We start from the raw sequence: 17,978 nt of genomic DNA, 5'->3' as shown, positions 1-17,978 counted from the left end.
ATTAATTTAGAGGTAAAACTCCTGAATATAGTATTTAATACTAGCTAATGGAATGCAACAGTACATTAAAAGACTGTCCAAATAATACATATTAATATAACATATCAAAAGATCAAAAAAACTATCTTGATAAATGCTGAAACAGTTTTCAGTAAAATCCAACACTCAGTACTCATGAAGTATAAAACTATTACTAAACAAAAGCAGAAGGATATTCTTTAACAATATGAAGAATACATTTCTTTTTTTTTTTTTTTTTGAGACTGAGTCTCACTCTGTTGCCCAGGCTGGAGTGCAATGGCGCAATCTCAGCTCACTGCAATCTCTGCCTCCCGGGTTCAAGCAAATCTCCTTCCTCAGCCTCCTGAGTAGCTGGGACAACAGGTACCTGCTACCCCACCTGCCAACTTTTGTATTTTTAGTAGAGACAAGGTTTCACCATATTGGCCAGGCTGGTCTGAAACTCCTGACCTTGTGATCTGCCTGCCTCGGCCTCCCAGAGTGCTGAGATCACAGGCATCAGCCACCATGCCCGGCCAGAAGAATACATTTCTTAAATCAGTTGTCTGCCTCATAATTAACTATAAAACACTGGAAACAGTTTCATTAAAAAGCAGGATGAAGATAAAGTTACTAGTTAACACCACATTTTTATGTTATTAGGAAATTTCCAGTTAATGCATAAGATAGCAAAAGGAAGCTTTTTTAAAAAGTATAACTATCAAAAGGGAAAAGATGGGATTGTGGGAATGTTACTAGACAACATTGAAAATGCAAAGAATAAATCAAAATAATGATTGATGCTAGCAATAAAATTCAGTAAGGATATATAGTTATGGAGATAGATATTCTTTCCTATAAAAATTTCTAATAGAAAAAGAGCTCATTGAAAATAATAGCAAAAAAAAGAAAAATCAATACCTTGAAATGAAGCTAGCAACAAAACCACAAAGAGACAAAAAAGAAGAGATGCATAATGGAATGATACATTGTATTTCTGAATTGAAAGATAAGAGACTGTAAACATGACCACTATAAAATTACTTTCTAGGTTAAAAAAAAAATTGCATTCAAAATCTCTTTGAGATTTTCTTTGGAACTTAAGAAAATATCCCTAACGATCATTTGTAAATTTCAGAGAAATAAAGAATAATTATAAATAAGGACTTACTTATTAGATAGTAAAATGAATAATGCTATAATAATTAAAATCATATGCCTCCTTTACAAAAAATTTGTCACAGATTAATGGAACGGAATAGCCCTAAAATTGGCCTGAGTATTTATTTTAAAAATGTCATTTACAAAAAGTTACATATGAACAAAAAATAAATGGATGGATAATGCTTAAAATTTATCTGATTTGGGATGAGGAAATAAAATATTCTTATCTTCCGCTCAGTGCCCAGATATTTTCCAGATGCATTGATCATTTAAATATAGGAAATATACCAGAAGAAGCCAGATGCTATGAACTGAGCATTTCACAATCTCTCCTTAGAAAAGCACAAAGTATAAGAAGTAATAAAATGAATTACAAAGAAAAACTGTGATGGATTTGGATTACATGAACGTTAAAACCTTCTAGAGATTCCAAAGCATTGAAAGTTAAAGAGCTGACAAAATATTTGGAACAAATGTAAAAAAAGTTAAACTGTTTAATGTAGAAAAGCTCTTTATAAATTAGTCAGAAAATAGCACTCTCAATGGAAAAATGGCACAAGCCATTAATTTGTTTACAAAAGAAGAAATGCAGATGGAAAATAAGCATATATATGATCACTCTAGGAATGAAAAAATAAGAAGTAAACCAAGTTACTATTCTTTACTCATCACAATGGCAAGTATGAAAAAGTATTTTCACAGTAATGACAAAGTGCTGATGTGATTATTCCTAAATATGTGGTAAGATGGCAGCATCAGCATTTTCAACAGTGACCTGTCAATATGTGCCCCAAAAAAGAAAAACCCGCTGAATTAGTTTATATAATTGACCCAGTAAACCCACTTATGAGAACATAGCCTAAGGAAATAATCAGAGCAAAAAAAAATTGTATATATGGCAAGAAATAAAATTGGACAATAAGAGAATGATTAATAAGTAATGACATTCACATATGGAATATTAATAGCCCTTTACATTCATTTTTCAAAGAATATCCTTAGAAAACTTCTAGCTAATCTAACCACTGAATAAAATATTGCAGAATTATAATACTGTTAATAGGTCAGCTTAATCTTTACATACGTGAGGTGGTTCATTAATAGAGCTCCTAAATCTAGGGTTCTAGAAGAGTTGAGTGACTAGTTAGTGAGAATAAGATGCTCATCTCCAGCAGAGCAGACACTCTCCATCCCTCACTACAATTCTATATAAAATTAAGAATCTGAATAATATTATTGCAAACTGGTATAGGACTTCCATAGCCATATGTGGTAAGACTAGAGTGTCACCTCCAGATATGTCACCTTTGCTGCCATGCTGCCTTAAGCCGCTAAAAGCTTGTTTGATATTACTCCAGCCAGCTTGTGATCAGACATGCTCTAATAATGAATAATGGCTTTTTAAAAATACTGATATATTTAAGCTCATCTTGACAGGAACCAAAAACTGTTTTATCTATGTGTTATAAAGTATGCGCAGAGCAAAAGAAAAAACAAATGTTGTGTGTTTAAAGTCAGAGAATGTTCTTCAATTCTGTGTTTTTAACAGGCCAATCTAAGAAAATGACTGAACAGTCACTAAGTCATTTTTTAAAGTTTGGCCCTCTGGGAAAAAATTATTGTAAGTTTTCACCTCAGGCTATATATCTAATTTTTTTTAAATAAATGAATACCCACATTATTTTGAAAAACAGCCAAGAGATAATTAGATGCCACCTCTGAGTTTTCCTTATTCTCCTAGCAAATAAACATGCATTTTTGTTGTTTGGCTGTATCCATAGTTGGTGAGCAGTCATACACAGAAGACATGCTTACAGTGTTCCGCATAACAGCTCACTCTCTCCAACAAAGACCCTACTCTCAAGACATCATTGGTATCACCACGTGTATTCTCATGTGCTTCTGTTCTGGCGTCCTGTTTTGATCACTGCTCACATATAAGCGAGATGACTGGGCATGTGGGTATAATCTAACTCCCTGGACTAGAACAAAATGAACTGGCTTTTGAGGACTCTAACACATGCAAAATAACAGCCCAAGGAAAATGACAGAAGTAGACCACCGATATGTAGTGATAATGCCCAAGAAACAAGTGATAGTCCAGAGGGTATATCTGTGGGTCTCACCCCCCACACAGGCTGCTTTATCCTCCCGCTTCTCCTGCCACAACTAGGAGAGAGATGGGCAGGCTGGAACAGCACGTTACCTAAACTTACCAGTATTGTTAAAAAACTAAAAGTTTTGTTTTCAAGGATCTGGGTATTAGTTCAAAGTACCTAAATCAGAGAGTGGCAAAAAGCTACAAGCCTATGACCTACAGGATAGGTAGAGGTGTAAGCTGGCCCTGAGGCATTGGCATTCAGTTGGCAGGAAAAGAAGGGCCACAGGAGTAGTTGTACAGTTCAGAATGGGGGTGGGAGCTGGCAGTTGTCACTTGAGAAGGTCAGAGAAGACTGTGAGTCACATCCCCTAAACAGTAAGGCACCCCCACGAGGTCAGGAGTTCAAGACCAGCCTGACCAACATGGTGAAACCCCGTCTACAAAAATTAACCAGGGATTGTGGCACACACCTGTAATCCCAGCTACTCAGGAGGCTGAGGCAGGAGAATTGCATGAACCCAGGAGGTGGATGTTGCATTGAGCCAAGATTGTGCAACTGCACTCCAGCCTGTGTGACAGAGCGAGACTGTCTCAAAAAAACAAAAACAAAAACAAAAAACAGGCATCCCCTAAGTCCTAAGGACACTCAGAGGGTAGGACAAGCACCTACCCTTAGCTTTTCACTCAAATAAACACAAGAGAACAGAGATATCCCAGAGTAGACACAAGAGGTCAAATCCAGGGCAAGCATGAGAATTAAGGGTACGATGGCTCAGGCTTGTAATCCCAGCTACTCGGGAGGCTGAGGTGAGAGGGTTAAAGCCCAGGAATTCAAGACCAGCCTAGGTAACATGACGAGACCCCATCTCTTAATTAAAAAGAGAGAGAGAATTGAACATGTCCATAGGAGCAAAAGGAGGGAGGCAGTGCAAGGCAGAGAGGACTCCTTTGGAATTGTCCTGTCCACAAGCTCAGAACTCTGTGCAGCGCTCTCTAAGTCAAGGGCCAGTGCAAAACAGCCAGCCTGGCTGAGGCCAAACGAGGTGACTGGTGGAAACGGCAACTTCCAGAAGGCAGGTTGCAACCATGACTAGAGTGAGTCTGCCTTTAGCATGCAGCAGTGAAAATTCCACTACTAAGATTTCCCATAGGTCACTCAATTGCTTGAAGGTCATAAACTCTTAGGAGGAAATGGAAATATACAGAAACCAAAAAACTGATTTATTAAAGAAGAAATTATAGTAACACATGCATTTCTGTTTTTGCTAATATTTGATTTAGACATGTGATACTGCTGCAAATTATACTCTGCTTATATACTTAAGCAAAATAGTGTAATTAAAATGAGAATAATACTGAAATCTAATTTTCTAAAGCAGTTTTCCCTGGCAATGAGTTTTAAATCTATCTTTTGAATGCAAAATAGTTGAGATGTTAGGTGATTCATTATTCAAAAAAAAAAAGTGCATTTCTGATAAACCAAAACACATAATGATGTTATTACCACAACTGCAATATAAATAAATATCTTACCTTCTGGCTATTTAATACAGCAATAACCTTTACAAGCTAATATTTACCATACACATCACACAAAATAGCCACAAACCTAATTATGCTAGTGCCCACATTGATATGCTGCTGATAATTTGTGATTATAAATGTTTATGTCACTTTTGTAATTAAGGGGTTAGGATGATATTAGTAGACAGTGTTTATAGCCTCCCAAAGGAAAAAAAATCACAGATCCATTAGAGGGCAAATAAATATATGCCTCTCTGAAATATTTGCATGCTGATAAGCTCATGGGAAGTTTGCTCTTAAAAAAAATAGTCTAAAGGAATTTAAGCAGAGCATTCATAATCTGTTGAACACAATACATTCATCATCATTTTCATTTACTGGCTGGCCACCTTGCATTGCAATATCTTAAGTGAGGCACCCCTTAAGACTAGTCAACACTATGGCTTCACTATGGTGAAGAAAAAATGTCAAGAAGCTAACACTATAGCAGATTCGATTTTCAGAAATTCTGAAAATTCAATGCATTTTGATTTTTTAAATCTCCGTAATATGCACACACCGACATGCATATTTATAATTTTACATCAATGCTACCATACCATACATTCCAGGATTCTTTTTTTTTTTTTTTTTGGGACAGAGTCCTTTGCTCTGTCACCTAGGCTGGCATGCAGTGGCACAATCTCAGCTCACTGCAACCTCTGCCTTCCAGGTTCAAGTGATTCTCCTGCCTCAGCCTCACTATTAGCTGGGATTACAGGCATGTGCCACTACACCCAGCTAATTTTTGCATTTTTAGTAGAGATGGGGTTTCACCATGTTGGCCAGGCTGATCTCAAACTCCTGGCCTCAAGTAATCCACCTGCCTCGGCCTCCCAAAGTGTTGAGATCACAAGTGTGAGCCACCACGCCTGTCCCATTCCAGAACTCATTTAATGTAATGTTTTGTTTTCTTTTCCTCTTTTTTTTTCCTGTTTCCTCCCCTCTGTTCCCCTTCCCAACCCACATTGCTTACCCCCAACCAAGGGAACTCTTGTTATAGAACATGTATTTTTTGCAGATTTACATACATGCAGGTATATACATAACAGAGATTTTCATCATTGTTTTATATAAATAGTATAATAATATGATCATAATACAAACACTTAAGCAACTTGCTTTTCTCAGTACCTTTGCTGGAATCTCTGCGCATCAACTAGTATAGCTGTAATTTATTATTTTTAATGGCTGCATAATCCTTTATTTGTGAATCACAATAATTATATAACCTTTTCCCTGTTGTTAGATATTCTCTTTCTTTCCATTTTTTGCCACCATGAAAAATGTCGCAGTAAATATCTTTGAAAATGTACTTGTATACTGGAATTTTAATATTATGGGATAAATCCCCAGGGATAAAGTTATTGAGTTACAAGATATTTTTAGTCTTAATAGATTGCTTTACTAAAAGGCTCTAGCAATGGACATTTTCTTCAACAATTTGGGAGCATACACTTGTCCTGACATCCTGTCCATCAGTGATATCCTTCTTTTTAATATTTGCTAATGTGTCTGGAGTAAAATGGCATCTTATTTTCATTTATATTCCTTTATCTCCTAGTTAATTCAGGTGCCTTCCCTCAATTTGGTTTTTGGATTTGCTCATCTTGAATTTTCTACTTAAGTCTTTTGCTCGCTTTTCTGTTGGTCTATGTTTTTGGTAGTCATTTGTTAGCACTCTTTGCATATTAAAAATATGAACCTTTTGTTTATATCTGTGTTGTAAATATAACGTTCCAAGTCTACCATATGTCTTTTGACCTTGTTGCCAAAGAAAGGCTTTTGCCTAAATAGGCAAATATGTGTATCTTTTTTATGACTTCTGAGTTTTGATTAAAACATTCATACCCCTAGATTGTTCATGAATTATCCCAGATTTTCTTCCAACAGCTTTGTTATTTCTTTTATTTACATTTATCTTTAAAGCATCAGGGATTTATTTTTATATGTGGTGACAAGAGTGATCCAGTTCACAGAAGCAGATGAATATCTGCTATTCACTTAGCACTACATCTCTAAGCTGAAATGAAATCACAATTTTTGCATCTCCAAACACTACCACATTTAGACCACCAGTGAAATGACACAATGACATCAAAACCTAAGTCATGATCCCCACCATCCAGAGACTTCTAGTTCCACTATTTAAAATAAACACAATCACAGCAAAAAATAATAAGTGGCAAGATGGTGGGGTTACATTCTATATTAGTTTTCCAGAACTGCCATAGCAAAGTACCATAGACTGAGTGAGTTAAACAGCAGAAACTTACTTTCTCACAATTCGGGAGGCCAGAAGGTCAAGATCAAGATGTTAGCAAGGTTGTTTTCCTCTGAGGCCTTTTTCCTTGGCTTTATATGCTCATATTCTCATGGTCTTCTATTTGTGTCTGTCTTAATCTCCGGTTCTTATAAGGACAGCAGTCACATTAGATTAGGGCCCATTTTAATGACATCATTTTAACTTAATTACCTCGCTAAAGACCCTATCTCCAAATACAGTCACATTCTGAGGTACTGAAGGTTAAGATTTAACATGTGAATTTTGAGGTGACACAGCTCAGCCTGTAAGAGGTTTCAAATGGTTTGTGCAGCTAGCAAGCACCATTTATGCTCAATGAGAGAGAGAGAACTGGGGAGTCAGTGAAAGCTTCATGAAAAAGATAGGATTGAAGGTGGACATTGAACAAGCTTAAGATTTCAATGAGGCTATGAAAAGCTTTTCTATGAGAAGGTGAGAAAAACCAAAGTTACAGCTATAAATGTGGTATATCAGTGAGATAACGGGACTAACAAGAGGAGATAGTTCCTTTGGGGAAAAATGGGAGATAAAATTGAAATTGCTAAGATTATAAATAGCCTAGTCAGAAGTTTAAACTTGATGAAGAAGAAAAAAAGACATCATCATAAATTTTTGAAACTTGAAATTTCACAATTAAAGTGGTATTTAAGAAAGGAAAACCTGGTTTTCATTTGTGAGATAAAGCATAGAAACCAGATTAAGACTCCACCACAGTTATTAAATGAGTCATTTCAACCAGAGTGATTGCAATGGCAAATGAGACTAAGTGGTGGGTGAATATTAGCTATTTCAAAGAATGTGTCAAAAAAAATGGACAGAAGTTAATGATTGTCTGTAGGAAATGAAGAAGAGGCACACGGCAAAGGTGATACCAGTGTTTTCAACTTGGGAGGCAGAAATAATGCTGCCTTTGAGGTTGTAGTGTACAGAATCTTAGATGACGAAGAAAGATGACTGTGGCTTCATTTGAGTCTGAGAGAGAAGTATTCAGTAAGAAGTAAGAAATTAGGGCAGGAGCTCCTGTGGGATGGGAGGGTCGAACCTGAGGTGTGCACTAGAAAGTCATGTGTATGGAGCACACCAGAAATTTCCAGGAGCTGAGGAGTGGATGATTCAATCTAGGAAGCAAGGGAAGATCACTTAGTCATCTAGCAAACTTTTATTAAGCACTTACTATGTGTCAAGCATTTCTATAAGTACTGGTAATACAAAGAAAAATAAGATAAGGCATTTAACTTCAGAAACTTTATCCTGAGTCATGAAGTCAAGGGGTGTTTAACAATGCCTAATGATGAAGGGTAAGAGACAATAGGGACCGATAAAGGACCTTAGGATTTGTTAATGAACTGCGCCCTTGACCTTCTATTAGGCTGGCGCAAAGGGAATTGCGGTTTTTGCCATTTGATGAAAAATGAATACAAGGTCAAGAATGCCTTTATTCCCAGAATGCTTTTTTGTTTTTCACTCTCTTGGCAATTATTTAGCTTCTTGGCCATCTTCATTTTCATTATTTGTATTATAATAGTAATGTTCTGATATTTTAATTCAGATTTTAAATAATGTTAAAGCCAAGTTAAAATTTAGTCACACACCACATTCATGTTTCTAAAAATATTAATAACATCTAATAACTTATACCATATTTTTATGTTTCTTGCCATTCAGATTCAAATGAGTAATATAAATGGATAGGAGAAATGCATTTTGAAATGAGAAAATTTTGCAAGAGCCAATAGAAGCTATTTAATAATCAGCACTGGGAGAGATGATAATGAGAAGGAAAAAAAAAAACACTATTTATGGTGGTGGCAAGAATTCAGGCCTTACCCTCTTTCCTCGTGCCTGTGACAGTCTAAGATGGATCAGAAATGGCTCAGATATTTGGACTCCCTCCACCACCTCCATCTATTCCTTGAAGAAGGGAGAGAGAGAATGGGAGATGAACCTCCAGGGATGGGTCAGACAAGTGCTTTCACTTTGTCTATTACTAATCTGTACTAACATGGTCTCATTGACAAAGATCTCTTTTTTATGTTTTATTCCAAAAAGGACAGTAATGTGTGATTGTTGAGGTTTCTCTGATAAGCATTGATCCATGCACTATACCTCTATGAAGTACTCCCAATAAGCTGATCTCCTTTGTCACCCAGTGATTTCCCATACCTTTGGAATGAATAAGCTGGATAATGTCAGAATATGAATGCTGCTATGATCAATACCTTCACCTAGTGGGCTGGTCAGGGAACTAGAAAGTTAGATGTCTGTGAGTCTTTCATCCTTGGCTGAAGCTGATTTGCACTGCCAATCACAGTTGTTTACATATAATGAATATAAATGTTCATTGGTTTGATTTAGTATAGTTTGGGACAACTCCGTTTCTCTGTGTATTTCTACATCTGGGGATTAGGAATCATCACTTCCCCTTTATTATATGCAAGAATGAGCTATTACTGCTTTTAAAGTCCTACTTATAAATATATGTTCAGATGTATTGAATGAAGCTTTCCAACTAGCACCATACTCAGCCCACCACTTTTATCCTGATCTATCTATCGAGCAGACATGTTTGCACAAATGCAGTCAGTGGATGGGGTGGTCAAGTGTCATGAAAAAAATAGAAATATTTAGTTAGGTCTATTAACTCTGTAAATACAAAGCCACTTGTAATGAACATGAACACCCAAGTGCACAGATCACTAGAAGCTCTGACAGCATTGCTCCAGGTTTCGGATCTTGGCTATTATTAACAGAAGGAGTAGGAAAAGATGACAAAATTTATTCTTTATTGCTCACTGTTTTAAGTCAGATCTGAAAATGCTTCTGGTTTGAAGTTCTAAATTTTGGAGAAAGAATAGATTAGGCCTTTCAGAAAGAGTCAACTCTGCAAATGAGCAGTCTCTTCATCTGAGGCCAAACATATGAGGTGGTACTTAAAAAGGAAGATCATACAGTGCTTGGACAGAGGGGTCACATGTGAGGCTGGTACAAGGGGGAGGGAAGGGACAGCAGAGGTTCTGTGAGTCTAACGCTCCTTTTTAATTTTTTTCTGGCAGCTTTGACCCCTGACCTTATCCATCCTCTGAACTGCTGTACTCGATTTCTACATAACCAAACTATGCATCTTTTTCTTTTCTTTCTGTTTTCTTTTTCTTTTTTTTTTTTGAGATGGAGTTTCATTCTTGTCTCCCAGGCTGGAGTGCAAAGACACAGTCTCAGCTCACTGCACCTCTGCCTTCCCAGTTCAAGCGATTCTCCTTCTTCAGCCTCCCAAGTAGTTAGAATTACAGGTGCCTGCCACCACACCTGGCTAATTTTTTTGTATTTTTAGTAGAGATGGAGTTTCACCATGTTGGCCAAGCTGGTCTTGAACTCCTGACCTCAAGTGATCTGCCTGCCTCTGCCTCCCAAAGTGCTGGGATTATAGGCGTGAGCCACTGCACCCAGCTGCATTTCTTTTCTTCCTTTTGTTTTCTTCCCCTTAGCTCTCAAAGCCCTAGACCACCAGGAAAGCATGTGGTGAGGACTAGGACAAGGGTTGGTTGTGCAACAAAAGTATTTCCTTTTTCTCCAGCTTTAGCCTCAGTTGTATGTATATAATTTCTTATTTATCCCAAAAGGAAAACATCACTTGATAATAGTCTTTGCAATTGAATACTTGTTTATGGTCTCCTTTTTTATAGGTATCTCTAAAGGAGAAGAGCCAAAAATATTGAGACCCCCAAGACGACCCCGGAAACCCAAAACATTAAATAACCCTGAAGACTCCACATACTATTATCTACTACATGTAAGTGGCTCACTCTTACTATTGGATGGGAGCCATCACATCCACTGATGGCCAGTGTGAAAACTGTGGCTAGATTAGGCGCCTGGCACAAAGGAAGGCTTGGCAAGACAGAGATGTCCTTGGTCTCCTCTTCAATGCCCTCCTCTGGCCTGGGCACTTGGATCTCCTCCAGCCCTTCTTCCTCACATTCAAGCCTCTCCCATAGTAGTACCTACAATGTCCTCCTTGTAGCTTTCTCTGCTGGTCCATTAATCTAAGCTAATATGGAAATATCAACTCAGCAAGGGAAACCCATCATAGCAGGAACTCTCCAGAGAGACACTTTGGTGTAAATGAGTGGGTTATGATAAAACTAGAAGAAAAGGAAAAAGGGGGAGAAATAGATATTTATTGAGCATCTTTTAAATTCCAGGCCTAGAATGAGGCTCATTCATATCCACTGTGATAGCTAATCCTGGAAAAAGCCCTGAATGTACTATCCATATCTCTCAGATCAGGATTCTGAGACATAGATAAGCATGTCTCAGCTGCCAGGCCATTTGTTTTATTGAGGTCTTCTGACCCCACAGCTCCTGCTCACTCACAACATGAGGACTCATTTTCCTCACCCTTGCTATCCTGGCCTTCCAACCATGTTTCTGTTCTCCATGAATGCTACTGTCAACCACATGGTTTCCTAAACCAAGAACCTGGGAGTCATTCTGGATATTGTCCTCCCTCTCATACTGTAATCCATCAGTGTCTCTAAACTGTGGCTTCTACCTCCAAGAGCTCACTCCAACTCATTTCCCTCCTCTAACCTCACAGCAATTACCGTATTTCAGACGATCATCATTTCCCATTCTGGAATATTTCAGGTCCCACCTAACTGTCTAATTGCACCCTGTCCAGCCTGCACATGAAAATGTCTCTAAACCATACCTTTGAGCATACTCCTCCCTTAATTGTTCCTTTAATGGCTCAACAGCTCCTTCAGGATGAAGTCCTAATTCCTTCCAAGGCCTTCTTCACTGGACCTGCGACCGCCCTTCCGCCTCTTTTCTCACCCTCTTCTTGTCCTTGAGCCACAGTGAACTGCTTGAAACTCTGCAGGTGAGCTGCATTCCCTCATGCTCCGAAGGCATTTGCTGCCACTGGCTGGTCCTCCATTTGCAATATTTATTCACTCTTCCAGTCCTCACTGCCACAGTGAGAGACCAGCACTACCCTATGCTCTGGAGAACCCAGAAGATGTGTCGAAACCCAGAGAATCAGTTGGAAATAAGTTTTCCACGTCGCAGGCAAAAAATGAAGCTCATACGTGACCTTCAAGTTAGCCAGTCTTCTCTAGTTCTTTCCCTTCTCTCTAGTGATTTCTTTTCAGTTTCCACAGAGGATTGTCTCCCTCTGGGTGTTGCCCGGGATTCGATCTTCTATTCTCTTCCCCTCTCATTTCCTTTAGACAATCCCATTAGCTACCATGACCTCAGTGACTGCTGATTTCTGAATCTTTATCACTGGCTTAAATCTCTCTGTAGCTCCCGACTCAAATATCGAACTACCTAATGTTTGTTTTACATATTCTACATGAATACACACAGGCATTCATGTATACATATATAGAAATTATATACACACACATACACATCCATACATGGCTGTACACACAGCTTTGTTGAGATATAAGTTGCATGCCATAAAATTCACCCATCTAAATAAACATTAAATGGTTTTTAATACAATCATTTAATCACAGTCAATTTTACAACATTTTTATCACCTTAAGAAACCCATTAGAAGTCACTTCCCACCTCCCACCCCCTGCCCCAAGCCCTAGGCAATCACCAATCTAGTTTGCTCTTTCTATCAATTTGCCTATTCTGGACATTTTCTGTAAATAGAATCACACAATATGTGGTCTTTTTTGAATAGTCAACTAATTGTACAAGCCAATAATCTGACTATTACCTTGACTTCTCCCTCATTCTCATCTTCCATATTCAAAAATCTAAATCCAAATATCTCTTGAGTTTCTGTTTCTCTCCATGCTATGTGCTAATACCGTCTTCCAGGCCAGCATGTCTCGTCAGTATTTCTGAGTCACTTCTCTTACTGGTCACTTGGGCTCTTGTTTTTCCCCTTCTAATTAATATATTTTCCACACTGTGGCCAGAGTTTTATTTCTAAAATTAATATCCAATTATACTATCCTCCCATGGATGGAACTTTTCCATTACTTCCCACTGTCCTAAGATATGGAGGGCTGTCAAAATCTGGGCCCTGCTCACCTTTCCAGCTTCTGTGCTTAATATTCACCCCTCCAAACTCTCCACTCCACCCTTCCTTTCCAGTTACCTGCTTTCTCCTCTTCAAATTGTCCATGAACATTTGTCCTTGGACATGCCCTTTTGTCATCCTGGAACACACATCCGCTTTCTCTTCTCATCTTTTCATGATCCAAACACCTTCAGTCTAGATGTCTTTTTCTTCAAGGAAACTTCTTGTCATTCTGAAATCCCAAGACAGCTCTTCCTATATCCTCCCTAAGCAGCCCATACTTCCCTTTTATGACACTTTATCATGCTAGAGAAGGATTGGTATGGCTTCCACAAAGTCAAGGAGTTTGCCTATTGCATTCAACCTGACACATAGCAGGCATGCAATAAATATGTATTGTACAAATGAGAGCAATGAAATAAAAGAATGAAAAACAAATCAGAGTAAATTGAGAAAAGTCTAAAATTCCAGATACCTGCCTTTGACAGTCACTTTATAATGGAAGCTGATTAAGAAATGACATTGATTTTTTCCTCTGCTGCTCAAATAATCTAAAAAGCAGCAAATAAACTGACATTTGTTTATGCAGTTAAACACAACAGCAGAAACAAGCTTAGAAATTACCAAACATTCCCTACTAACCCCGAATTTAAGTAGTAAATGATACTCAATGGTCTTTATTAAGTGCAACTGAAATGACAAGTGATTGTGATGGCTTCAACAACAGATAGTATTCCCAGTATGAGAAATTGTAAAAGACTTGAACTGAATTGAAATGTTTATTACTAACAGCCAATGAGAACTATGGAGCAAATTCCGAGCCTCATAAATAAGTTCCATCCCCAAGAAGCTTACTTCGTCATCAGACTATTATTTTTTTAGTGACTGTATTTCCATATATCCTAAGTTATTAGGAATAAGACCCTTTTTTGTAACTCTGAGTCTTGAAAAATAAAACACAGAACAGGAGTATATTATTACAAGTGAAAACATACCATGTGTTCATAGTTATCTGGCCCTTCCCAGGATTTGAGGCATTACACATGGTGAAAAGTGTGGCTGTAATGGGGCCCCACTCCCTTCAACCACCAAACACTTTCTGTAATTTTAAATGGTTTTTATGAAAGTCTTTCTAAAGTATATTATACTACATACTTAAAACCCTTTCTTGATGACCCAGGGTCACTTTAGCAAATGAAAATGTTTCTTACTTTTTTAATGTTTTATTTTCCATGTTTATGGATATATACTAGTTGTATATGTTTATGGATTGCATTTGGTATTTTGATACAAGTATACAATGTGTAATGATCAAATCAGGGTAACTGGAGTATCTGTCATTTATTATTTCTTTGTGTTAGGAACATCCCAATTCCACTGTTTTAGTTATTTTGAAATAGACAATACATTATTGTGAACTTATATTGTAGCACTATTCAAAATGTTTGTGCTTGATTCATGTTACTGAAACACCAGAGGTTTGGTTGAGGTCCTGCTGCACACTGCACAGAAAGCCAATCACTGAGCCCACGAGTATTGCCAAGAAAGAAGGCTTTAATCAGGTGCTGCAGCTGAGGAGATGGGAGCTCAGTCTAAAATCCATCTCCCTGACTAACACCAGGGTTTACATAGCAGGGAGGAAATGCAACAATGTTTAAGAAAACAAGATCTGGGGGGGGGCAAGGAAGTAATCATGGTGAAAGAGTACAGTGATCTGGTGAGTTTCAGTTCTTTAATACTTTTTTGAGAGGCCTAAAAGTTATTTCCTGAGGAAAGAACTCAGATAAAACAAATATAAATTTCAAGCTTTAGGAGCAGAAGGTCAGTTTCTATGTTTATCAAAAAGAACAATCTACAGGGCAATTGAGTTGGTTTCATTTGGATCTATACTTACCAGAGAGGATCCCTGACCACCATGTCTAAGGCAACACCCTATCTCTCTGTATGCCTCTGGCCTGCTTCATTTTTCTTTAGTGCATTTTATATTTTTTCTGTGTTTGTTGTTTGAGACAGAGTTTCACTTTGATGCCCAGGCTGGAGTGCAGTGGCACGATCTTGGCTCACCGCAACCTCTGCCTCCTGGTTTCAAGCAATTCTCCTGCCTCAGCCTCCCAGGTAGCTGTGATTACAGGCACCTGCCACAATGCCTAGCTAATTTTTTTGTATTTTTAGTACAGACAGGATTTTACCATGTTGGCGAGGCTAGTTCCGAACTCCTGACCTCAGGTGATCTGCCCGCCTTGGCCTCCCAAAGTGCTGGGATTACAGGCATAAGCCATCATACCTGGCCCTCTTCAGTGCATTTATAAATATTTATTTGTCTACTTGTCTCCTGCCCGACTTGCCCATCTAAACTAGAAGCATTTTGGAGGCAGGGCCTTTGCTTACTGTTAACGGCCATAGTCCTTGGAACACTGTGCTGCTAACATCGCAGCTAGAAGACTGTTAAATAATAGATTCCTGTAGTATAGTACCCGCAGGGACTGTTGAGTTGTGGAAAATTATTTCCTTCACATTTGTCCAACACAAACATCTCTGCTTTCAGTTGTTTTGCTATTTTTATAGCATTTTTTTTTTCCTCCTCAGATGTCACTTCTTACAATGGTCATTCTGGCTGCCTTAACGTCAATATTGGCTCTTTCCTGTGACTTGATGCTCTTTAACTCTTACGTCCAGGAAATGTTGCCGCTGCTGTGTCCAAAATAAGAGTGAGCCAAGCCACAGAAGCGTGCCTGTGGAGGAGAGCATTAGTGGAGTGCGAGTGCCCTGTTGTGCTGCCCAGTCTAACACTCAAAGCTGTGCGACATTAGCAAAAATGACTCAGGGCCAAGCTTCCTCAAAACAAAAACGAGTAATCGAACACAATCCTATCAGAGATCCCTTCCAATTTTATAATTCTCTCCAGTACTTTTCCTGAACTATAGCAGTAGCTAGTTTGGCTGCTCCAAAGTCTTTTTTCTTCTTGATTTCTACATTTTAGCTCCTTCTTCATCCATAAATAAATTGGTAGTATATTACCAAAAGGAAAGTAAGATTGTGCTCACCATGATGTAATGGATAGGAATTTTAATGTTTTCTCATAAAACAAGTTTCTTTATGTTGGGTGGGGATGAAGGGGGAGTGTGATGTGCCTGATTAAGGAACAGGTTCTTCAAAGTCTTCAGAATTAAGACATTATTCTTTAAAGGCTTCCTCAAGAAACACCCTCACCAGAAAATCTACTTGAGTCATGTTTGTCTCCTCTTTCTTTTCTCTACTCTGGTTCTACAAGAAATTGCCATGGAACATCTGCTTCTTTATTTTCATTTCAAATTTCAAGTTTTTAAATTGTAATTTCAAAACTATAATTGAAAACATTGCACACCTTAGCAAAAAACATCCCCAGTATAAACTGTATGTGATAAGTTTCTTATAAAATCCTCACCTTTGAGGAGTGATATGCTTCCCTTTTCATGACAAAGAGCAGGGATTAATGCATCGTGCTCCCCTTTCAGCCCCAGCTGTTCAGAAACTAAGAGACAAACGTAAGCCTGTCTCAACACACCTACTTCCTTTGCCTCCTCTGTTTCTCATTTACAATGTCTACTTTATTACTTTGACTGTATAACTACTTCTATCATGAGCCATCTTAAATAATTTTTGGAAAAAATATATTATTGAATTACATTTCATTAGAATATTCTAACACAAGGCCAGGCATAGTGGCTCAGGCCTGTAATCCCAACACTTGGAGAGGCCGAGGTGGGTGGATCACTTGAGCTCAGGAGTTCGAGAGCAGCCTGAGGAACACAGTGAAACCTTGTCTCCACAAAAATACAAAAATTAGCGAGGTCTGATGGGTCACGACTGTAGTCCCAGCTACAAAGGTGGCTGAGGTGGGAGGATCACTTGAGCCAGGAGGCGGAAGTTGCAGGAGATTGCACTGCTGCACTCCGGCCTGGGTCACAGAGTGAGACCCTGTCCCAAAAAAAGAAAAAAGAATATTGTAACACAGAAAAGAGGAAAGAAGTGTGGGACAATATGTCCTCTTCCAGGAATTCCTATAACTGAGAACCAACTTATATATACCACGTCCCAGAAGGAAGTGCTGATCTGGTGTATATAAATAGGATCCTTACCAGCCTGAGAATTCAAGGGCAGAACATTATTTGATTCTTGATTGTATAAAGGGCATCTCTGTCACTCAACATAGTGCCATCACTTAAGCATAACTTTGAACTATAGACAGTTGTTACCTAGAACAAAAGGGACTTTTTTTCAGGTAAAGGATGAGGGAGGCAGGACCTCTGTAGGAAATTACTACTGGAATCATGTTAAAATAGCAACAATCACCACAACAAATACTACCCCAGTCCCAGAGATCATTAACCGAACTGCTAGTAGCCACTGTTCCTATGCTGGCAATGTAATTATTAGTAAGGACATCTTAGCCTAGGGCATTGCATCAAGAATGTGAAGTAATGGGAAGTGGGAGGAAGGAATGTAACTGATATCTTTCCCTTACATTGTTCTTTCCTGAATGGTCTCCTCGAAAACTTGATGCAAGGAAGCACTCACTTCTACCTCATTCACCTGTTAAAATGCCAACCAATAAGAATAAAAGAAGCCATGCACTGTTTCGCTCATCCACCATTTTAGAGTATGACAAATGATAAATTCTGAAAAAAGCATGACTTCCTATGTCTCTAAAATACTGTGGAAAAGCCTCAGTATTTATAAACCATTGTTAATTGCCATTTTTATTATATTACACTTTTATGGTACCAGCCAACTTGATAACTGCTATAAATTTTCCGCAATTA

The 17,978-nt window shown here is 38.2% G+C and overlaps 1 protein-coding gene across 1 annotated transcript in view; it reads left to right on the top strand.

Moving 5' to 3' along the window:
* MYO3A (myosin IIIA) overlaps positions 1–17,978 on the top strand; it is a 242,248-nt gene that overhangs the window by 212,175 nt on the left and 12,095 nt on the right. Inside the window, exon 29 of the mRNA XM_032244076.1 lies at positions 10,814–10,920. Within this exon, the coding sequence (XP_032099967.1) occupies positions 10,814–10,920 (107 nt within the window). The remainder of the gene's footprint in view (positions 1–10,813; positions 10,921–17,978) is intronic.

This window comes from Sapajus apella, unplaced genomic scaffold, assembly GCF_009761245.1.
Source record: "Sapajus apella isolate SASKATOON/1434 unplaced genomic scaffold, GSC_monkey_1.0 scaffold53, whole genome shotgun sequence".
Classification (NCBI taxonomy): Eukaryota; Metazoa; Chordata; class Mammalia; order Primates; family Cebidae; genus Sapajus; species Sapajus apella.
This window is presented reverse-complemented; position numbering and strand designations above follow the sequence as displayed.